The 25,186-nt window shown below is 40.4% G+C and overlaps 1 protein-coding gene across 1 annotated transcript in view; it reads left to right on the top strand.

Annotated features, from left to right (window-relative positions):
* LOC126416436 (selenoprotein N-like) overlaps positions 1-25,186 on the top strand; it is a 159,087-nt gene that overhangs the window by 42,645 nt on the left and 91,256 nt on the right. Inside the window, exon 3 of the mRNA XM_050084158.1 lies at positions 22,041-22,216. Coding sequence (XP_049940115.1) covers positions 22,041-22,216 — 176 coding nt within the window. The remainder of the gene's footprint in view (positions 1-22,040; positions 22,217-25,186) is intronic.

The raw sequence follows: 25,186 nt of genomic DNA, 5'->3' as shown, positions 1-25,186 counted from the left end.
CCTGCTGCCTTAACTGCCCTTCTTCAGCAACTTCCTCCTCCCTTCGTCCTTCTCAGGGATTTTAATGCTCATCATCCCTTGTGGGGCAGTGCATTTCCATTTAGATGAGGTCTTCTCTTAGAAGAGTTTATTACAGACCACGACTTGTGCCTTCTTAATGATGGTTCCCCTACTCATTTCAGTGCCGGTCATGGCACCTTTTCTGCTATTGATCTTTCTCTTTCTTCTCCCTCTCTCCTCCCTCCTCCCTTCATCACACTGGTCGCCACATGACAACCTTTGTGATAGTGACCATTTCCCGTTGATTCTCTCTCTCCCTTCCCGCTCCCCTATGGACAGGTTACCTCACTGGTCTTTCAAACGCGCCAATTGGCCTCTATACACTGCACAGGTCGTGTTTTCTCCCTCTTTGTCGGGTTGTATTGAGGACGTCCTACGTGATGTGTCTGACGCGATTGTTCGTGCTGCTAGCCTTGCTGTACCGCGCTCATCTGGACCATTTCGTCACCGGCAAGTCCCGTGGTAGAGTAGGGCCATTGCCATTGCCATCCGTGATCGCCGTCGAGCTTTGCAACACCTTAAGAGGCACCCATCCATTGCCAGCCTTATTACCTTTAAGTGCCTTCGCACTAGAGCTGTTATTTAATCAAACAGAGCAAATGGATATGTTGGGAACAATTTGTTTCTTCCCTCGGTTCTACTATCCCTATGTCACGGGTATGGGCTACACTTTGCTCTCTCCAAGGTTCCCACTGGCATTCCACCCTCCCAGGCCTTCATCTCCCAGATGGCCTTTGTACGGACCCGTTGATTCTTGCGGAACATTTTGTGACCCATTTTGCAATGGCATCAGCATGAGCCTCCTATCCGGCTGCTTTCCTTCACCAGAAACAGCGGGCCGAAACTTCCAACTTATGTTTTACCCCTTGTCAGTCAGAATCTTACAACGAACCTTTTACTGAATAGGAATTTCTTTCCGCACTTTCTTCTTCTCATGATACGGCCCCTGACCCAGACTCCATTCATAACCAACTGCTTCAACATCTCAGTGCTCCACAACGGCAACATCTTCTCTGGGTGTTTAACCGTATCTGGCACCAGGGTGACTTCCCTTCTCAGTGGAGGGATAGCATCGTGGTTCCTGTGCTTAAGCCTGGTAAGAACCCCCTATTTGTTGACAGCTATTGGCCAATTAGTCTGACCAATGTTGTTTGCAAGTTGCTTGAACAGATGGTAGCCCGTCGGCTCAATTGGGTCCTCGAATCTTATGCACTCGCTGTCCGTTCCTCTCCCACTCATCCTTCCTATTCTATCCTGTTCCAAGACCGTGGACATCGCCCACCTGATTCCTGCCCTCGGGCGGGTTTACCGGTTGGGCTCTGCCTTGCATCTCTTTGCCGTGATTTTCAGCTTCCTTCTTTGTCCTGTCTTCCTCGCTCCCTCCCCTCCCCCCCCCCCCCCCTTGGTTAGTTCCTCGGCCTTGAATTCGGATGGATCTCCAAGGTCTGAAAGCTTCCATCCCCCCAATGGTGTTCCGTTCCTTTTTCCGCTGAATTTTATGGGAGTTTTGGGATGCTGTTGTTTTCTACACTGATGGCTCTAAATCTGCTGATCATGTTGGATATGCCTTCACGTCCTCTGTTGGAATGGAAAATCATCTGCTGCCACCTACATTTGGGGTGTTTACTGCGGAATTGATGGCAATTTCCCAGGCCCTTACCTTTATTAAATAGTCCCAACACAACCGCGTTTTGTTATGTACGGGCTCAATGAGTGGCCTTCTGGCTATTGACCAGTGTTTTTCGCACCATCCCTTGGTCTCTGCCGTCCATGACCATCTCGCTGATATTCACCGTGCTGCTTGTTCCGTTGACTTCCTTTGGGTCCCTGGCTGTGTGGGTATCTCGGGTAATGAGCTCGCTGATCGTTTGGCTGGGGGAGCAGTCACTTACCCCCCATTTTCTGTAACCCCTCCTGCAGCAGATTTACGGCTTCACATCAAATCCCACTTCGCACAATCATGGCCCAACTCTTGGGAGGCTACTTCCCTGTCTAATAAATTTCGTGTGATTGAGGTGACACCAGGCCCGTGGCATTCTTCCTTTTGCCACTCCCTAAAGGACTCGACCACACTGTGTTGTCTCCGCATTGGCCATACCAGGCTGACCCGGGGTTTTCTTTTGCGTGATGAGCCACCCCCACTCTGTGGTTGTGGAGCCTTCCAGTCAGTAGCCCACATTTTGGTTGAATGCCCCCTTCTTTTGGCTCTCTGTGCTAAGTACAGACTCCCCCGCACTTTACCTTTGATGTTGGCTGACGATTCCCAGATGGTCGACCTGGTTTTCGGTTTCCTCCGGGAAAGTGGTTTTTATTCTTAGTTTTTAAGTTTTTAATCTCTCTCTGGTGTTGGGGCTAGGCGGTGAATGTTGGGGTATCTCCCACTGTAAGCCATGTTTGGAGATTCCCGACTCCCCTCCCTTACCGAGATCCTCTTTTCTTCCCCTTTTACTCTGTTTTTATCATTTTTTTAGGATTGGTTAGTTTCCTTTTCCCATACGTACTTCTACATTTTAGTAGTTGCACCTTTTAAGTCGCAGGTGGTCTTGCCTCTGCTGTTTCAGAAGTGGGATATTTCCTGCCTCTAGCATAGCGTTTGGTTTGCTCTCTTGCTGACTTACCTCATTTTGTTTTTACCATTGACAACATGACTGCCCTTTTACATTTTTTAGCCTTTTCCATTTTATCATTCTGACTTTTCTGAGATGTCACACTATTGGAATGGACCACATTTGAAACAAGGGACTGATGACCTTGCTGTTTGGTCCCTTAAACCCCAACCAACCAACCAAACTCTTAAACATCTTTATGTAATATGGTTGCTGTGTCTTGTCCTGCATGAGCAGGAGCCCTTGAGGTAACCTTGACAAGGTGTGTGCGATTATGTTTTGTTTACCCTGGATGTATAAGATTTCAAAATTGAACTCCTGCAACTACATGTACCACCTGGTTAACCTTTGATGTAATAATTCACATGTCAACAAAAAAGAAAGTGCTTGATGATCGCAGTAGGCTTTGGTGTGCTTGCGTCGATAAGTAGTAACCATATTTCTTAAATGTCCTTATAACCCCGAGAACCTCTAGATCTGTCACGGAATATGACCACTCTGATTCAAAAAGTGTTGGACCAGCAAAACTGATTGTCTTAGGTTTCAGTTCCCCTTCACCTTTAATGATCTGAAATAAGCAAGTGCCTAATCCCTGTGACGATACATCCATACTCAAGTAAAACTCCTGTGACATGTCAGGGTGGTGTAGTATGTTTACATGTAGTAATGCTTCCTTTATTTTGTCGAAGTCTGCTTGATACGGATCAGTCCATATCCATGGATTGTTCTTCCTCAAAATATTAACCAATGCATCACTATTCAATAACTGATCTGGAATGGATTTCCTAAAAAATGAGACCAAACACAAATGTGCCTTGAGTTGGCTTTTTTTTTCCTGTGGCAGTGGGAAATGTTTGATCGTGTCACGTTTTCCTGGAGCAGATAGTATACCCTGTGGTGAGATAATGTGACCAGGGATCTGACCTTTTCTTTTCCAAACTCCAATTTCATTATTCTGCAATTTGATATAATACCTGTGCCAAAAGCCTCACATCTTCTTCCCATGTGGAAGTAGCAATTAACAGGTTAGGGTGGCTCTACTGAGGAGTTCTGGTCCCAAAACTGTGTCCAGTGCAGAAATGAAAACACTCACACTCACATTCAAGCCGAACAGTAAAACACAAAATTCATAGCTTCTGCGCCCATACACAAAGGTTGTGTACTTCCTACTATCTTCATGTAATGCTGTTTATCAATACATGTCTTTAAATCAATTATAGTGAGAAATTTAACATTGTGAAATTTCAGTAACTGTTCTTCAAGGTTGTCAGTGTGTGTCATGACAGGAACAATGATTTAGTTTGTACTTCGAACGTCAAGCACAAGGCTGATGGTATCATTGGGTATGGCAATGGTTATGGTAGGGCTACAGGATGAAGAATACGAGAGTTGTTCGATCTTCCAATTTATCATCCTTTCAATTTCTTTCCTTGCAACTTCTCTTTTTGCCCAAGGAATTGGATATGAAGAAAAGTAGAATGTCTTGTGTGGGTAAATGTCCATTTTGTACTCATAACCATTTGTTACCCCAGGACACCATGTAAATACTTGCGCATAACAAAGTATTAGTTCTTGTAAATGCTCCTTCTGATTCTCTGACAAACAAGCAGTTTCACTTAGCTTGATGTGAACAGTATCCAGATTCATGACTTCTTCCGACAGCTGCTAACCCTTTTGTGTGTTAAGAAACCGTATGTTTTGATATGAAAATCGTACTCTGATATCAGTACTCAGTTTGAGTATATTTTCAGTTGTGCTGGTTTTAACCCTTTCATGGGCAAAATTATTGAGCGTTTTTTTAATGAATGGAGAGCAGATAGTAGTTAACAGATAGGTATATTTATTGTACAGAATATTAAATTTGCTCCAACTGTGAAAGTGAGGTCACACAACAAGTGGGGTCTATGCAAAGTGGTATTTGACAATACGTACAAACACAGCCCTCCTCCCATGAACCATGGACCTTGCCATTGGTGGGGAGGCTTGCGTGCCTGAACGATACAGATAGCCGTACCGTAGGTGCAACCACAACGGAGGGGTATCTGTTGAGAGGCCAGACAAACATGTGGTTCCTGAAGAGGGGCAGCAGCCTTTTCAGTAGTTGCAGGGGCAACAGTCTGGATGATTGACTGATCTGGCCTTGTAACACTAACCAAAATGGCTTTGCTGTTCTGGTACTGCGAACGGCTGAAAGCAAGGGGAAATTACAGCCGTAATTTTTCCCGAGGGCATGCAGCTTTACTGTGTGGTTAAATGATGATTGTGTCCTCTTGGGTAAAATATTCCGGAGGTAAAATAGTCCCCCATTCGGATATCCGGGTGGGGACTACTCAGGAGGATGTCGTTATCAGGAGAAAGAAAACTGGCATTCTACGAATCGGAGCATGGAATGTCAGATCCCTTAATCGGGCAGGTAAGTTAGAAAATTTAAAAAGGGAAGTGGATACGTTAAAGTTAGATATAGTGGAAATTAGCGAAGTTCGGTGGCAGGAGGAAGAAGACTTTTGGTCAGGTGAATACAGGGTTATAAATACAAAATCAAATAGGCGTAATGCAGGAGTAGGTTTAATAATGAATAAAAAAATAGGAGTGCGGGTAAGCTATTACAAAGAGCATAGTGAACATATTATAGTGGCCAAGATAGACACGAAGCCCACGCCTACTACAGTAATACAAGTTTATATACCAACTAGCTCTGCAGATGACGAAGAAATTGAAGAAATGTATGATGAGATAAAAGAAATTATTCAGGTAGTGAAGGGAGACGAAAATTTAATAGTCATGGGTGACTGGAATTCGAGAGTAGGAATAGGGAGAGAAGGAAACATAGTAGGTGAATATGGATTGGGGCTAAGAAATGAAAGAGGAAGCCATCTGGTAGAATTTTGCACAGAGCATAACTTAATCATAGCTAACACTTGGTTCAAGAATCATAAAAGAAGGTTGTATACATGGAAGAATCCTGGAGATACTAAAAGGTATCAGATAGATTATATAATGGTAAAACAGAGGTTTAGGAACAAGGTTTTAAATTGTAAGACATTTCCAGGGGCAGATGTGGACTCTGACCACAATCTATTGGTTATGAACTGTAGATTAAAACTGAAGTAACTGCAAAAAGGTGGGAATTTAAGGAGATGGGACCTGGATAAACTGAAAGAACCAGAGGTTGTACAGAGTTGCAGGGAGAGCGTAAGGGAACAAATGGCAGGAATGGGGGAAAGAAATACAGTAGAAGAAGAATGGGTAGCTCTGAGGGATGAAGTAGTGAAGGCAGCAGAGGATCAAGTAGGTAAAAAGACAAGGGCTAGTAGAAATCCTTGGGTAACAGAATAAATATTGAATTTAATTGATGAAAGGAGAAAATATAAAAATGTAGTAAATGAAGCAGGCAAAAAGGAATACAAACGTCTCAAAAATGAGAGCGACAGGAAGTACAAAATGGCTAAGCAGGGATGGCTAGAGGACAAATGTAAGGATGTAGAGGCTTATCTCACTAGGGGTAAGATAGATACAGCCTATAGGAAAATTAAAGAGAACCACTTGTATGAATATCAAGAGCTCAGATGGAATCCCAGTTCTAAGCAAAGAGGGGAAAGCAGAAAGGTGGAAGGAGTATATAGAGGGTCTATACAAGGGCGATGTACTTGAGGACAATATTATGGAAATGGAAGAGGATGTAGATGAAGATGAAATGGGAGATAAGATACTGCGTGAAGAGTTTGACAGAGCACTGAAAGTCCTGAGTCGAAACAAGGCCCCGGGAGTAGACAACATTCCATTAGAACTACTGACGGCCTTGGGAGAGCCAGTCCTGACAAAACTCTACCATCTGGTGAGCAAGATGTATGAGACAGGTGAAATACCCTCAGACTCCCAAAGACCGCAGGTGTTGACAGATGTGAAAATTACCGAACTATCAGTTTAACAAGCCACAGCTGCAAAATACTAACGCGAATTATTTACAGACGAAAGGAAAAACTGGTAGAACCCGACCTCAGGGAAGATCAGTTTGGATTCCGTAGAAATGTTGGAACTTGTGAGGCAATACTGACCTTACGACTTATCTTAGAAGGAAGATTAAGGAAAGGCAAACCTACGTTTCTAGCATTTGTAGACTTAGAGAAAGCTTTTGACAATGTTGACTGGAATACTTTCTTTCAAATTCTAAAGGTAGCAGGGGTAAAATACAGGGAGCAAATGGCTATTTACAATTTGTACAGAAACCAGATGGCAGTTATAAGAGTCGAGGGGCATGAAAGGGAAGCAGTGGTTGGGAAGGGAGTGAGACAGGGTTGTAGCCTCTCCCCGATGTTATTCAATCTGTATATTGAGAAAGCAGTAAAGGAAACAAAAAAATTTGGAGTAGGTATTAAAATCCAGGGAGAAGAAATAAAAACTTTGAGGTTCACCGATGACATTGTAACCTGTCAGAGACAGCAAAGGACTTGGAAGAGCAGTTGAACGGAATGGACAGTGTCTTGAAAGGAGGATATAAGATGAACATCAACAAAAGCAAAATGAGGATAATGGAATGTAGTCAAATTAAGTTGGGTGATGCTGAGAGAATTAGATTAGGAAATGAGACACTTAAAGCAGTAAAGGAGTTTTCTATTTGGGGAGCAAAATAACTGATGATGGTCGAAGTAGAGAGGATATAAAATGTAGACTGGCAATGGCAAGGAAACCGTTTCTGAAGAAGAAAAATTTTTTAACATCGAGTATAGATTTAAATGCCAGGGAGTCGTTTCTGAAAGTATTTGTATGGAGTGTAGCCATGTTTGGAAGTGAAACATGGACGATAAATAGTTTGGACAAGAAGAGATCAAAAGCTTTCGAAATGTGATGCTACTGAAGAATGTTGAAGATTAGGTGGGTAGATCACGTAACTAATGAGGAGGTATTGAATAGGATTGGGACGAGGAGAAGTTTGTGGCACAACTTGACTAGAAGAAGGTATAGGTTCGTAGGACATGTCCTGAGGCATCAAGGGATCACAAATTTAGCATTGGAGGGCAGCGTGGAGGGTAAAAATCATAGAGGGAGACCAAGAGATGAATACACTAAGCAGATTCAGAAGGATGTAGGTTGCAGTAGGTACTGGGAGATGGAGGAGCTTGCACAGGATAGATTAGCATGGAGAGCTGCATCAAACCAGTCTCAGGACTGAAGACCACAACAACAACAACAACAACAACAACAACAACAACACAAACACAGCAAGTGCTCTTTTCCGCAGCTTGGGTACTACAATGACAGCACATCCAGTAGGTTTCTCCTAAAATGTGTTGATGCTCCCCTACAGCCACATGACGAAAATCTTCAGGTACTTTAACCCTTTTTGCCAGAAGGACAGGTTTTTGTCCACGTCTTTTTTGGGATGCGAAGCTAGTGATCAATTGTCTGGCTAGATGGATCCTGTATGTGAGCTGATCATGCTGTCCACTTTCTCTTTTACTTATTTTCCACAGGATAAAACTGTTCACTGCAGCAAGTCCACCAGGAAATAAAATATTCTGTGCCACCATTTTACAGAACGTCTGCCAGTAGCATACCTTTCTCGTAATTGATCAAACTTATTGACACCATTCATTATTTTATTGTATTCTGCCACAACTTCAGGACAAGAAATCTTTCTACTAGTACCATCCTTGTTTTTCCTTTTCACCATGGCTGTTTCTCATGGGTCGTGAATTGAGGACAGGAAAGTGACTGGATGGTTATCCATCCATTTTACTGCAGAAATGGCCCCTTTTGTTTCAAACGGAATTCTCCTCATTCCAATTTTACGTTTTCCTTCATAAATTTGGGTAAATACTATAGCTTTGAGGAAAAAATCACAAAATGTTACACAAACAGCACTGAAAGGCTCCTCTACAAAGTAACGCTCAGCTATACAATGCCTCTGCACAAAGGTACAGCAAAAACGGCGGGAACTTCAGATTGGAAGTAGTACCCTATACTGTTCACTAGGTGGTAGCACCGTACAGAGGTGGGAACTATGAATCCCATGGGACTAGGAGCGAGTTCATTGTAGTGGGAAGCATGTTTCCCACGGCCCATGAAAGGGTTAATTAAATTTACTGATAACGTCTGTTCATTGACTGTAAAGAAACATTTTCCTTGCCCTATGTCAAACTGTACTTCATATTGTCTAAAGGTATCAATTCGAATAAGATAGTTTACTACAAGTTTTTCCACTACCAGAAAATACACTTTAGAGAAAAACTGCTGATAGTAATGCGTATTAATGCCAGAAGTTTAACTTCTTTTGACTTGCTCCCGACTGTGGTCAGAATATGACAGTTCTGCACTGGAAATGCTGGCATACAACATAGTCTTTGCAGGTCATTAGAGAGACCTTGTGATAGTACATTTGTTGATGCACATGTGTCAAGTGCTACATGTACTACAAGTACAACTAGATCACGTATCTGGGCACCAATTACAACTTTCAGTGACACCTCATTATCTGTGTCTAAGTTGTTTACATCTTCCCAACACTGATGTTCTTTCATATCTACCCCTTGGTCATATCTGAAAAAGTAATTTGGAATAAACTGCGTGTACCCACCCCTTTTAATGGTCTGCGAATGGGGACTTACCACCTGTTCGAGTTTTCCTGATTGGTTGGGGAGGAGTTAGCCTCTTGATTGTGAGTAACTTAAACTGTCTGAATGTTGTGGGTTTGACCTCGCCAGTCCATGTCCAGTATTGCCCTGGAATTAAATTCTCCTTGACCTTGACCCCCACTGGATACATAATTGTTATTCCCTTAATTGTAATTGCCCGGTGGAGAACTCCCAGGTGGTCTATTTGTAGTTGGTTCCTGCCATTTGCTGTATTGATTATTGCCACCTGCTGAGGGTGCAATGTGAAGTTGTTGACCACAGCCCCTATGTTTGGTATGAACCGGTCTATTGTAATTCTGTTTGTGATTTCCTTCGAAACCTCATTAGTGCTTTTGGTTTCCGCTGCTGCCATAATTATTTCTTGTATTATTATTGTTGTTGCACAGGGCATCTGGGTCCCAATTGTGTTGGTTATTACCACCGTTGCCATTCTGCTGTTGACTATTTTGCAGAGACACACACTGTGTATTAATGATCTGTAGTTGCAACATCCTCTTTTCATACACACATAAAAAAAGTTTTGCATCACCTCGGTTCTGAGAGTTCCAGAACCTTGTAATCTCCCCACGGAAAATTACCCTCTACCACGCAATAATTAATAATGGTCAATCAAATCATCCACATTTATTCACTTTTGAAAAGTATCTGATCGGATTTTCTAGTAATATATGCGCCGACAGCTCGTCGACGCCAAGGTATTTTTCTAGTACGTTTATTCTTTGGAATAACAGAGAGACATAAATGTATTCTCCATGGTTATTATGGACGGATAACTAGGACAGCTTGGGAAGTATCTGTTGGAAGATTGTCGGGTTGCTAAAAGAGACATATTTGCTCTTCTTCTTGCTAAAGCGAGCTATTAACGTTTGTGCCACTAGCGGGTTATTTGAAGAGAGAGAAAAACTGTAAACACAAATTAAGTAAGACTTGTAATCAACAGAAAACGGAACATGTAATGGAGATGGATTGAATATACAATTTTCCTCAGAAATAAGGTTTGTGACCCTTTTATTCTAGAGTGAATGACGGATGAGTTCTCTGTCTGAATCATTGATGATTGTCTTGGCCCTGTAATTAGTGGGAAAGTTTCAGTTGTGACGAAGAGAGCCTGCAATCACCAAGATTTTATAAAATCGTCCAAAAAGGCTTCGGACACATCTGAAATTCTAAATCTGTCGTAAAATGAACGAATTGTTCAAACGATCGATTTTCCCAACTGAATGCAGCGCTTAACAATAATAATAGATATAAAGATCTTTTACAGCAAGCCAGCCGCTGAATATTAAGACGAAGGGCTCCACCAGAGATTCTATTGGGCTGAGTTCACGTAATGAAATATTATATTTAAAACTGTATATAGATAAAGGACAGAGAGAGAGAGAGAGAGAGAGAGAGAGAGAGAGAGAGAGAGAGAGAGAGAGAGAGAGAGCGAATGAAATTCGAGAAAATACGCAGAATCCTCCATTAGTATAATTGTTTGCCTGTCTTATCACGGATCAGCCTAAAGACAAAACAGGAGGCCCTTACTTTACGGTACAGATTTATGTGTGAGAGTGAAGGAATCATAAAGGCAACAAATACACGTCTTTACAGACAAAACATTACACCAAGTTAGCGGCAAGCTGCATTCCCAATAACATTATAAAATTCATTATAATGGCGACCGTGACAGGACTCGAACCTGCAATCTTTGGATCAGATGGCAAATTATTACAAGCTGGTAAATGGCGTATTATTTTTCCACTTTGGAAGGCCAAACAAAGTCCGTTGGTGTGTTTGTATACCTGAGGCGCAAATAGAGAAACTCGTATGGTTCACTCATTTAACCTGGGGACATTTCGGTGCGACAAAATGTGCAGACAAGATAAGTGGGTACTGTTATTTTCCCAACATAAAGCGCAGAGTGCATGAGGTCTTAAAGAGATGCATAATCTGTCAAAAAACAAAGCCGGATTCGAAAGGGACTAAGCACCCATTATGCTCTATATTAGTCCAAGAACCAAAAGAATTAATTTTGTGCGATCTGTGTGGACCGTTACCTACTTCAAGAGGTGGTGTTAAATATGTGTTGGCATTTCTTGATGTGTGTACGAAATACGTAAAGCTATACCCAATAAAGGCGGTTTACAGCCAAAGTAATTGTATTAAGATTGATAAGGGATTTTCTTCCACATGTTGGTACACCTAAGGCGATCATAACAGACAATGCTAAAATATTCACGGGACTCCGATGGAAACAGACTTTGTCTCAAGTCGGCGTGAAACACATACTAACATCATTTTACCACCCACAAGGCAATTTGGTTGAGAGAATTTTTAGAGAATTCAATCGATTTATGAGGACGTATTGCCATAATAAGCAGACTGCGTGGGCAAATTATGTGGAAGAGTTTGAGCAGATATACAATAACATGCCCCACTCCTCAAATGGATATACACCTCGTGAATTGATGTTCGAAGCAAAAGAGGAAAACTTCTGGACTGACCATATGCCCAAAACTCAGGAAACTGAGATGCCTTGGGAAGAAAAAATAAGACAAGCCATCATAAATATGACGAAAAAGGCTGATCAGAGAAAACAACAATATGACAAATTAATCAAGAGGGTACAGACATACCGGGTCGGAGGAAAGGTACTAGTCAAGAGACATACCAAATCATCCTTAATAAAGAAAAGTATAAAGAAATGGGAGTTACTATATACTGGCCCATGCATTATCCTACAAATTCCGAATCCTGGGGCTTATCTGTTAGCATACCCGGGATCGAACAAAATAAAAGGGTTATTTTCCCATAACGACTTGAAAAAATTTAATGAAGATTAGATGATAGGGAGGAATGGTGTTGCGAGTGACAGAGATGAACGCTCGTAAAAAACATAACAATAAACTGTGTGTGTGTAGTGTTAGAAACCTTTAAATTGAAATAATTAATCAGAGACAGACTATAGAAATAGTGACTAACTATTACTATCGCGTGTTGCAAAGAAGATAGTGGAGATAGGCTTCACCTGTGTTTGGGTGAACATGGAACTTTAGCATTGCTAATGTCATCAAGATTTATAAAGGATCTAACTGACCTTCAAGAACAATGAAATGTTTCCCGTAAATGACGCTGAATAATCAAAAGAGGTTCAGAGTGAAGGTTCATATGTAATTTCAAGTGCACGCTTAGATGTGTAAACGTGTGAAGGGATGTGTTGAGGCAGTGAATCATGAGTGACGGTTAACGCCACAAAGATAATTTCCCGCGCAAAACAGTTGACGTCGGCGCGAGAGGTAGAATCGATATAGACGACACAGATATGCTTTGTAAGAGACTCGCATCAAACGCGAGGGTAAACTGATTCATGTTGAACTTTAAAAAGAAAAGGTGTTATAATTAGAAGTTAAGAGTTTTTAATTTATTAATGAATGATTAAAGAAAGTAATATTCATAGAATTAGTAGTTATTTAATGGTTCGTGTTCGTTTGGGAATTTTGTTTGAAAAATCCATTTCCATATATGTGCATGTATGAACGCCGTATGAATCAGAGAATAAATGAAAGAAGTGAATCCGCATTCCTCAATGCTAATAACTTTTACATTACAGCAATCAAGCGGAGAAATATATGTATTTAGAATAAAAAGTTTTTGAGTATAGATAAATTATATGACTTTTCAAGGAAATGATGGATTATGTCTTTGTATAAAATGAACTACACTTTCCATTATTCGATGATTTGAATCCAAAATCTATTGTAAGTTGCATGAATCCTTTAAATTACGAAGAACAAATCAGTGATAGAAAATGTGTCAGAACTTTTGGACTTATAAGCACAAGTGGGGATGCAAAGTCAAAAAGAGTATTCAAACGAGAGTAAATATGATGATGCTTTTGGCAACATCATTAGTTAATGGCTAAATTCCTTGAAGTACGTCGTAAGAAAAAGGATGCATGAAGCCATAAGGATTTTGCTTTCAAAAAGGAGAATCTTGGACGGTGCAACCTAACCAGTTCTCTTACAGGAAGAGTTTCCCTTTTGGTCATTGCTAATTCTTTTGGAATGAATGTTGCATGTGAATTCGAGTATCCCTGTCCCTTCTACTCTTCCCATTGTGGGCCGCGTAGAAGACCGATTACAAAGTGGGCCGCCTAGAAGACCAACTACAAATGTGGACGTCGGGGACATGCAAGACCCGGGGGAGTTTTAGCACCGCAAGATATTGTCCTAGGAACAAGATTGTAAAACGAAAATTCACGTTATTTATTGTAAAATGTTTTTTTTTTGCTAGAGGCACAAACCACTCTTCTCCAAAGCGTTATATAAATCGATCCCTATCTTTCCTTTAGAGATCTATTTCAAAATTATTTTTTTTTCTTCTATAGGCTTTCCTGTCTTCTATGTACTGTAGGCTGGGGGTCTAGGCTTAAGAGGTTTTCCAAGGTTTCCCTGCTTAAGAAAGTTCCCGAATGGGTAGACCCTGATAACAGTTTCATGAAAGATCATCTTCCTTGGTTGTGCACAGCAAACATGACACCTAGATGCACGTAAAAGCAATACAGCCGCGGTACCTGTCTCTTCATTTCTTCTGTTTTCAATATTTCTTTTCTTCATCTGTCTTAAACATAATATTCTTTTCCAGTCGGAGGACTGACAATTATCACTTCCGGGTTATCCACACTAATAGATAGCTCGCGAAGTGTGTTCGGTAAATCAAAATTGAGCTCACAAACTTCGCTCGCTGCGAGGGGCATTGTAATCTCCCCACGGAAAATTACCCTCTACCATGCAATAATTAATAATGGTCAATCAAATCATCCACATTTATTCGCTTTTGAAAAGCATCTGATCGGATTTTCTAGTAATATATCCGCCGACATCTCGTCGACGGCAAGGTATTTTTCTAGTACGGTTATTCTTTGGAATAACAGAGATAGCGATATGTACTCTCCATGGTTATTATAGACGGATAACTAGGACAGCTTCGGAAGTATCTATTGGAAGATTGTCGGGTTGCTAAAAGAGACATATTTGCTCTTCTTCTCGCTAAAGCGAGCTATTAACGTTTGTGCCACTAGCGGGTTATTTGAAGAGAGAGAAAGACTGTAAACGCAAATTAAGTAAGACTTGGAATCAACAGAAAACGGAACATGTAATGGAGATGGATTGAATATACAATTTTCCTCAGAAATAAGGTTTGTGACCCTTTTATTCTAGAGTGAATGACGAATGAGTTCTCTGTCTGAATCATTGATGATTGTCTTGGCCCTGTAATTAGTGGGGAAGTTTCAGCTGTGACGAAGAGAGCCTGCAGTCACCAAGATTTTATAAAATCATCCAAAAAGGCTTCGTCCACATCTGAAATTCTAAATCTGTCGTAAAATGAACGAATTGTTCAAACGATCGATTTTCCCAACTGAATGCAGCGCTTAACAATAATAACAAATGTAAAGATCTTTTCCAGCAAGCCAGCCGCTGAATATTAAGACGAAGGGCTCCACCAGAGATTCTATCGGGCTGATTTCACATAAATGAATATTATATTTAAAACTGTACATAGATAAAGGACAGGGAGAGAGAGAGAGAGAGAGAGAGAGAGAGAGAGAGAGAGAGAATGAAATTCGAGAAAATACTCAGAATCCTCCATTAGTATAATTGTTTGCCTGTCTTATCACGGATCAGCCTAAAGATAAAACAGGAGGCCCTAACTTTATTATATTGATTTATGTGTGAGAGTGAAGGGGTAATAAAGGCGACAGATACACCTCTGTACAGACAAAACATTACACCAAGTTAGCGGTAAGCTGCATTCACATACTTTCATCATTTACAGTATAATCCATTATAACATGTACAGAAAATTGCAATAGAGATTAACATGAACATAATTTCCACCCTTTTTATTGCTCATGAAAACCATACATGCATGTTGTACCACCATACAGTGAGATCTTCAGAGGTGGTGGTCCAGGTTGCTGTACACACCAGTACTTCTGATACCCAGTATCACGTCCTCTTGCACTGATGCGCACCTGTATTCTTCATGGCATATTATCCACAAGTTCATCAAAGCACTGTTGGTCCTGATTGTCCCACTCCTCAATGGTGATTCAGCGTAGATCCCTCAGAGTGGTTGGTGCATCACATCGTACATAAACAGCCCTTTTCAATCTATCCCAGGGATGTTCGATAGGGTTCATGTCTGGAGCACATGCTGGCCACTCCAGTTGAGCGATGGCATTATTGTGAAAGAAGTCATTCACAAGATTTGCACGATGGGGGCGTGAATTTTCATCCATGAAGATGAATGCCTCACCAATATGCTGCCAATATGGTTGCACTATCGGTCAGAGGATGGTATTCACGTATCATACAGCCGTTACGGTGCCTTCCATGAGTGCTAGTGGCATACGTCGTTCCCACATAATACCACCCCAATACAGCAGGGAACCTCCACCTTGCTGCACTCGCTGAACAGTGTGCCTGAGGTGTTCAGCCTGACCGGGTCGCCTCCAAACACGTCTTCAACAATTGTCTGGTTGAAGGCATATGTGACACTTATTGGTGAAGAGAACATAGCGTCAATCCTGAGCAGTCCATTTGGCTTGTTGTTGGACCCATCTGTATTGCACTGCACGGTGTTGTGGTTGCAACGACGGGCCTCGCCATGGGTGTCGGGATTGAAGTTCCTCATCATGCAGCCTATTGTGCACAGTTTGAGCCATAACATGACATGCTGTGGCTGCATGAAAAGCATTATTCAACATGGTGACATTGCTATCAGGGTTTCTCTGAGCCATAATCCATAGGTAGTAGTCATCCACTGCAGTAGTAGCCCTTGAGCGGCCTGAGCGAGGCACGTCATCGACAGTTCCTGACTCTCTGTATCTCCTCCATGTCTGAACTACACCATTTTGGTTCACTCCAAGACACCTGGACACTTCCCTTTTTGAGAGCCCTTCTTGGCACAAAGTAACAATGTGGACATGATCAAACAGCGGTATTGACTGTCTAGGCATGGTTGAACTACAGACAACTCGAGCCGTGTGCCTCCTTACTGATGAAATGACTGGAAGTGGTCGACTGTCAGACTCCTCCCTCTAATAGGTGCTGCTCATGCATGGTTGTTTACATCTTTTGACAGGTTTAGTGACATTTCTGAACAGTCAAAGGGACTGTGTCTGTGATACAATATCCACAGTCAGCGTCTATCTTCAGAAATTCTGGGAACTGGGGTGATGCAAAGCTTTTTTTGATGTGTGTACATTAGATCAGTTGAGTCAAATATGGATAAGAACTACTCTATATTATTTTCAGGTGTAGTGATCAGCTTTTCCCTGTTGTGTGTGGGAGGGAAGTTTTCAGTATTTTCAGTAGATCCACATGGGAAACTGGATGTGCCCAATACCTGTTTTTGTTTAAGTATTTTTCTAAATACTTGCTCAGTTCTCTCGATGTAGCCTCTGTTGGACTGCTGTGGACCAATTTTTGTCCAAAAAAGCCCGTTCAAATTGCTCATAGGTATGGCATCTCTCAGCCATAACTGTTGGCTACAGTAAAACATTGCCCTGTGTGTACCCCACAATAAACCGTATCCTCTGTGCTTCTGTCCAATTGTGGCATAACACATTGCGAAAGTCTCTGATAAACACAATGGAGATCGTCCTCTTACCCTCTGTTGAAAAAATCGGAAATTCCCTATGACGGAGCAGATACTTGTCCACTAATAATGTAGACAAACATGCAGTATTGTCTGTTGCCACCATGCAATTGTTTGGATGCACATGATTATACTCTGGTTATGTTTGCACTACTGGTATTGACATTGGCAGTGCCTGTTGCATTTTGTAATTTCTTTATTTTCAGTCTGAAGGACTGATAGCAAATGATTAATATGTCCTGCCCAACTGCACCTGATTGCTAGCTATTGGTGTCTCTCTTGTGACATACAAAACATTAATTAGACTGCTCTACAACTTCTCATTTGCTGCCTTTAAGCCAGTCTCAGTCTTAGCAATCAATTTGTTTTCCCTTTCCTTTACTACCTCTTCAACTGCCTCGACATAAGTCTTATGTTCTTGTATGACCTTCTGTGTGAGGGTCATACCATTATCTAGCAATTCTGCTTTGGCTCTGTCCTTTAAGTTCTTTACCTCCTATTTGTTTGTTTCCTGTACTTTCTTTATAATCTTAGTGCCAAGATCTAAATTACTCAATTTTACCTACAGCTCCTGTGCTTCTTTAGGGCAAATCTCTACATAAAGATTGCAACTCATTAACAGTACCTGTCATAGTTTCTAAATTTTTGTAAATTTCCGACTGGGCCTCTTGTGTATGTGTCTGCACATCACTCATGATCTTTAGCATATATACCATTTCCTCTAGTGCCTTGTCTATAGATGACACTTTTTGGTCTAGGTTGTTTCTCCTGAGACAAATCAGTTAATTTCTTCTTCATACCTGCAAGTTTGCATGTTAAATCAGTAGAAAGATCAGCGCATGGATTTTGACCTAAATCATCAAACCACTGTGATAGGTCATTCTTAAAACCATCAAATGTTTGCTTTTGTTCCTTTTTAAAATAACAGAATTTTTATCAAGTTTTTTGGTTTTCTGTGTACAAAAATTATTAAATAAATTCTTCATTAGGTCAATGAGGCCTTTTTACATGTCGTGCATTGATGATGCAATAGTGTCTTGTGCTCCTACCATGTCTTGTTCTGCCACATTTGAAACAAGTTGTCATGAATTGGAGAAATGGAAATTTACTGATTCTGCACTAGCATGCCTTTCTCTGGCTTTATATGAGAAAATGCTTCTTGGTGAGATTTGGAAATTAGTCTCATACACCATGAGCCTGGTAGGTCCATGAGGTGACATATTACTGACATCAGCGTAAATTTAATTTGTGCAATATTCTCTGCTGTCTTAGATATGATTGACATTTTTGGTGTCACTTTCATTTGTCGTTGCACCCATTGCAGTGACATTTTGTATCTCTGCACTATTTTTATTAGTCAGCACAACCTTGTTAACTGGTTCCACTTTGTAAATCTCTTTTTAAGTTATAAATATGAAATAAAATTGAATTTTAATGTTAAAACTTATTAACGAGAATTTTCTCAATCAGTACATGATGTATTCTATGCCAGTATGGCATATCGTTGTTGCTATTTACAATTTTTGTATCCACATTCCAAAAAATCAAAATAATGTTATCCCAGATCCCTATAGCTCTAAAAAAAATGCTTCATTTTTATGACTGGGTAGGGTAACGTACTGCTAACACTTTTGATCGAGGCTTTACCAAGTGCATTCATGCGAGCTCTAAGTTGGAGTTCGTTCCTATCTTACAGACTATTTTCTTAAATGTTGTTGATACAATTCTTCTGGTTAAAAATTTGTAATTGATGCATACCATGTGATGCTTGCCCTTCGTTTTCTCTCGGCAATGTTACTCCAATCATGAAACAAAGTAAATGAAAAACATCTATTACAGCAGAATGTTACTAAACATGTTTTATATAATTTAATTATTGCACCTGTCTAATCTCTCTGACACCATCTAGGGAACATTTACCAGTTCTACTGATTAATTATAATTTTAAGGATAATAATTCTGATGGAAATTTGCTGACACTGCACAAGAGGCGTAACAACAGTGAGTTCACTCAGGAGTGTGTGTCTTGGGTAAATTATGCACAGCAGTGCACACTTCAGTCAGTCAGGCTTATGATTTTTCACATACACAATCAATCTGTAACATATACTATTGAATTATTATATAATAACTCTTCAAGCTTTGAACTTATTTACCTCCTCTTCATTGAAGACAGTGTTAAAGCATCCAGTTTGCTCTGTTTAAATTACTTGGTTCTCTGAAGTATTGCAGATAATGCAGATGTTGTTGTTGTTGTTGTCTTCAGTCCTGAGACTGGTTTGATGCAGCTCTCTATGCTACTCTATCCTTTGCAAGCTTCTTCATCTCCTAGTACCTACTGCAGCCTGCATCCTTATGAATCTGCTTAGTGTATTCATCTCTTGGTCTCCCTCTATGATTTTTGCCCTCCACGCTGTCCTCCAGTACTAAATTGGTGATCCCTTGATGCCTCAGAACATGTCCTACCAACTGATCCCTTCTTCTGGTCTAGTTGTGCCACAAGCTCCTCTTCTCCCCAAATTCTATTCAATACCTCCTCATTAGTTATGTGATCTACCCATCTAATCTTCAGAATTCTTCTGTAGCACCACATTTCGAAAGCTTCTATTCTCTTCTTGTCTAAACTATTTATCGTCCATGTTTCACTTTCATACATGGCTACACTTCATACAAATACTTTCAAAAACGACTTCCTAACATTTAAATCTATACTCGATGTTAACAAATTTCTCTTCTTCAGAAACACTTTCCTTGGCATTGCCAGTCTACATTTTATATCCTCTCTACTTCGACCATCATCAGTTATTTTGCTCCTCAAATAGCAAAACTCCTTTACTACTTTAAGTGTCTCATTTCCTAATCTAATTCCCTCAGCATCACCCAACTTAATTCGACTACATTCCATTATCCTTGTCTTGCTTTTGTTGATGTTCGTCTTATACCCTCCTTTCAAGACACTGTCCATTCCATTCAACTGCTCTTCCAAGTCCTTTGCTGTCTCTGACAGAATTACAATGTCACTGGCGAACCTCAATGTTTTTATTTCTTCTCCATGGATTTCAATACCTACTCTGAATTTTTCTTTTGTTTCCTTTACTGCTTGCTCAATATACAGATTGAATAACATCGGGGATAGGCTACAACCCTGTCTCACTCCCTTCCCAACCAGTGCTTCCCTTTCATGTCCCTCGACTTATAACTGCCATCTGGTTTCTGTACAAATTGTAAATAGCCTTTTGATCCATGTATTTTACCCCTGCCACCTTCAGAATTTGAAAGAGAGTATTCCAGTCAACATTGTCAAAAGCTTTCTCTAATGCAGATAGATCAGGTGAAATAAGGAACTAGTAAATGAAGCTGACTTTGTACTATAGGAATTCACATTATTAGTGAACCAAACATAAATCCACACCCTCTCTGTCATGGATGGGAAGAGACAGACAGTACAAGTTTAATGAAACATCTGATAGGAGTTTTTAGAAGAATAAGAAAATTAATGTTCTTTATCTTTTCTTGCCAACTCCACAGACCTGATTGCTGTGGGCATACAACATTTTAATCTTTGTCGTAAACTACTTAGGCGAATGACTGGATAAAAATAGAAGGAAAAATAAAACATATACCAACATAGAAAAACCAGCATAAGTTCCAATACAGTAGGGAGTAAAGTCCAGTGTCTTATACCACAATGTCCAAACATGTGCCTGGCTACCTGCGTGGCTTCAACAACACCCAGCAAGGCTGCCAGCTGGTCCTAGTGGCCACACCCAGAGACGTCCTTCACCAGCATAGGAACCAGTTCTGTTAGCATCATGTGGAACAAGCTCTGCCTCCACATCTGCCACACCGGCAGGGGCAGCCCATCTCACCCACTCCAAGGACTCACAGAAGCAGACACAAAGTCCATTTGTGAGCAATGACATTCCAGGTGGTGGACGCTCGATATTCCTGGTTCTCCAGCCATTGTTGATCACCCCCAATGGATATGGATCCAGATGTCTCACAGGAGGAACTCCAGTCTGTGTTGCTTATGATGTCAGACACACAGCCCACTATCAGGAAGTTGTGAGTCTGGTCCGACATCGCCTCCTCCAGGTCCATTGCTGGGTCCAGGAGTGGCTCTTCTACACCACAAGCGTCAGGAGCAGTTTTCACAGCAGGTTGTACTGCTCCCATCACACTCTCCCTTACACTTGCTAGGATGGTTCCAGCCTAAGGCCAATTCCAGGGAGGAGGTATATTGTGATCCTGCTGGACATACTGCCAGATCAATCAGTATAATTACGTGTACATCTGATGAGGTCACTGGGGACTGCACAGAGTGATACATTCCCAGTGCTACACTTCACTGATAAACAAGAGCAGCTAATCTAAGGACTACTGTGACCTGTCTAGGCCTCACTTGTCGCAGCTGGCTGATGTGTGCTACACGCTCTCTGGTGGACTTAGCATTGCTTGGCTATTTCTGGACACTGATTTGAAGTGATGCAGTCTTTGTAGATGGGATATTGTGCCTACCATAAGTGCAATGATAGTGTGTTTGTGCATTGAGGGTGGTAGGATGCTGGTAGGCATAAGCAACTGTTGTGACTCGCCGATTATTCAAAGTGCCGCCGCGCAATTACGCACGTCCTCTACGTGCGGCGCTGTCTGCCAGCCATGCAGCAGCTGCGCCACCTAAGCGGCCAGCCGAGCAGCGACCGCTAGACTGAGACTCAGTGTTTAATCGAATGCCGACTTGTACACAGGTCAACTTACTCAGTGACTTATTTGTGTTGTTGTGTTGTTCCTAAATTTATGTGTTAAACTTGAAGTTCTAACAGCAACAAATCTTGAACTTCAGCAAGTTCAAAATAAAATGATAAACATGTTTTGTTGGACAGTAATTCTGCAGATTAACAGATTATCTTCAATCAAGGTTTAATAATTCATGTTGCCAGTATATCCAGTAACTGTGTTAATTGTGAATATACCTCTACTTTTACAGCACATATGCAACTATTTTTCTTGGACTGACACGGGCAGATAAGACGCAGCAGCAGCAACTATTGAAGTAAAATACAACAGACACTCACATCAAAAATATCATTGGTTTCAGGTTGCAAGCGTGGCAGTGAAAGGTCTTCTAGATTGGCGTGAACCAGCAAGACCCCAAGCAAGTTATTCTCATGAAATTTTTGCAAATTTTATGAAAACCAGAAGCAATGAAGTTGGCACCATTTGGTACATGATTCAGCCTGACACTGGTTCATCATATGAAAATAAATTTTCCAAGTAAGATATTAGGACTAAGAAATTGCATATTCAGCTCAACAGCAAACTTCAGTGTATATTAACAATGTCCAAGATAGAAGAGGAACTACACACACACAGAAACAAGTGTAGGATGAGGATATCTGATAAAGTTCGGTATTTTAAGTGTCAGAGTTTAAATTGACTTCTTTATCAGGAAAATAAGAAACATTAAATAAATTCTTGTACTGTATGAAACTGGATACAGAAGGAGCAAGATCTACAGAAGCTGAAGGAAAAAAAAAATTGTGGTGTTGGATCAGGAGAGGGACTTCATAAGTAATATTGTTTCAGATGCCATAGCCAACGTAAAGTTAATCTGTGTCATAAATTAGGCCTCAAGGAGCAGGATAGGAACCAAAAGTGATAAAATTTGGATAGCCAGCCCCTTTTCTCTCTGTTTTAAGGATGAGTGGCTTTTTCTTGCCTCCGGCAGCTGTATGTCTTACCCTTTCTTTCTCATTTAAGGAAAGAGTCATCAGAAAGTTAAACCAGGAATTGTTCTGTTTAAATTATGTATTGTTCAGTTTCTCCCCTTTTTGTCAGGTATTAAGAGCAGGGCTACTGTTGTTTGTTTTATTGACAGTTTGCACAGAAAATGTTAATACCAGAAAGTAATAGAAATGTGTAAAGTGACTAATCTAAGTGTTATATGCAAAAAGGTGAAAAATTCCAGAGCTTTCAGAGCAATCGTACGTTTATTTGGAGAAAGGCAGTGGAAGATGGGACAATATACCATGTAACATAATGACTGAGGCTTAGCAAAGAGATGGAAGGGGAGGGGCCAAAGACTAGAAAACTAAAAAAGAAACAAAAAGACAAAATGGCAGGGAAAGGGGGAGGCAAGCGGGAGATAAAACAGTGGGGGTCCAGGGTGGATGTACTGTACTGAGATGAGTAACAAAGGTAGTGTGCTAGTAGACCATTTACCACAGTTTCTGTGCACTGTTGGTATGTATCCACTAACTCATATTGGCAAGTTTGTAATTGTTCTGCAAACATATAGAACAGGCATATATGAGCTGGTACACTGGATGGATTGAATCATATAGAATGGACCAGAATAACTAGGGATAACAGTGCAGGGGACAAATACAAATACAGATGTTTTATTTTACCTTTGAGCATCTTTACATGCAATCAGTGTCATCAAAGTTAACACAGTAATAATAATAGTGATGATGATGATGATGATGATGATGATGATGATGATGATGCAAACTTGGGCAAATGTCATTAAGCATAAGAAAATAATGGAAGATAGATACATTGCATATTCAAGTATGTGACAGCAGCATTACGAGATAATTGGCTTACATAATTATGTAAATGACAAAGATAACAAATATTTAAACAGTTAAACAACAATAGGCACATGAAACAGTACTAAAATAGATACACAGCATGAAGTATATTTTGTTTGTTGTTAATTTATTGTTCATTCTGATAAGAAATGTGGGTCATTTGCAACACTCTCAAGGAACTCTTGAGCAAAGTTAATTCCTTTACTTTTCATCCATCTCAAAAGACTAGGTGTAAATTTATTTACTGGCATCATGTTGGCACTTTCAGGAAATTTGTCAAAATAGACAAGACCAAGATATTTCCAACTGTTACAGGTCTTCTCTAGCCTAGCATCTGGCGCATTAATTGTATGGCTACAAGTTTTTAGAATGTTACTAACTGTCATCTAAGGCAATGGAAAGGAATTATGTGAAATGCTATACAGGTTGTTACTAACATATTGGAGATTTAGGGAGTAACAGGAAATTTCTATGGGTTATAAGGGTAAAAGACTGACATTTGATGGTATAGCACTTCTGCAGCAATAATGATCAGCACTAAAATGTTAACTCATCTAAGTTACTCTCCATAAAGTTGTAATTAATTTCAATTAGATGAGTGTTCAACTTAATACTGTTGTAAATCCAATTCTAAATTTGTAGAAGCAAAATCATTCAAAAATGCAGATGTGCTATTTATACAATAACATTTTGGAGCTATAATATGAAATTTCCACCCACTTTTTGAGTTAATAGATTTGAGAAGTATACATGGAAGAGCAACTGAACGGAATGGACAGTGTCTTGAAAGGAGGATATAAGATGAACATCAACAAAAGCAAAACGAGGATAATGGAATGTAGTCGAATTAAATCGGGTGATGCTGAGGGAATTAGATTAGGAAATGAGACACTTAAAGTAGTAGATGAGTTTTGCTATTTGGGGAGCAAAATAACTGATGATGGCCAAAGTAGAGAGGATATAAAATGTGGACTGGCAATGACAAGGGAACCTTTTCTAAAGAAGAGAAATTTGTCAACATCAGGTATAGATTTATGTGTCAGGAAGTCATTTCTGAAAGTATTTGTATGGAGTGTAGCCACATTTGGAAGTGAAACATGTACAATAAATAGTTTGGACAAGAAGAGAATAGAAGCTTTCAAAATGTGGTGCTACAGAAGAATGCTGAAGATTAGATGGGTAGATCATGTAACTAATGAGGAGGTATTGAACAGAAATGGGGAGAAGAGAAATTTGTGGCACAACTTGACTAGAAGAAGGGATCGGTTGGTAGAACATGTTCTGAGGCATCAAGGGATCACCAATTTAGTACTGGAGGGTAAAAGTTGTTGAGGGAGACCAAGAGGTGAATATACTAAGCAGATTCAGATGGATGTAGGTTGCAGTAGGTACTGGGAGGTGAAGAAGCTTGCAAAGGATAGAGTAGCATGGAGAGCTGCATCAAACCAGTCTCTGGACTGAAGACTACAACAACAACAGCCAGTGGTATGATCGGCTTTATAATTGTATAGAAAATCTATACCATGACTGCTTGTTCTTAAGCTGTGACATATGAATAAAATCTGTGATACAGGAAGTGTAGAATTTATTTCTTTTATTCCAGTCTATGATCACAAAATTTTTTGTCCTCACACTATTGATGTTGGTC

The sequence above is a fragment of the Schistocerca serialis genome, chromosome 8 (genome assembly GCF_023864345.2).
Source record: "Schistocerca serialis cubense isolate TAMUIC-IGC-003099 chromosome 8, iqSchSeri2.2, whole genome shotgun sequence".
Classification (NCBI taxonomy): Eukaryota; Metazoa; Arthropoda; class Insecta; order Orthoptera; family Acrididae; genus Schistocerca; species Schistocerca serialis.
The sequence above is the reverse complement of the archived record's forward strand: the minus strand, read 5'-3'. Positions and strand labels throughout refer to the sequence as shown.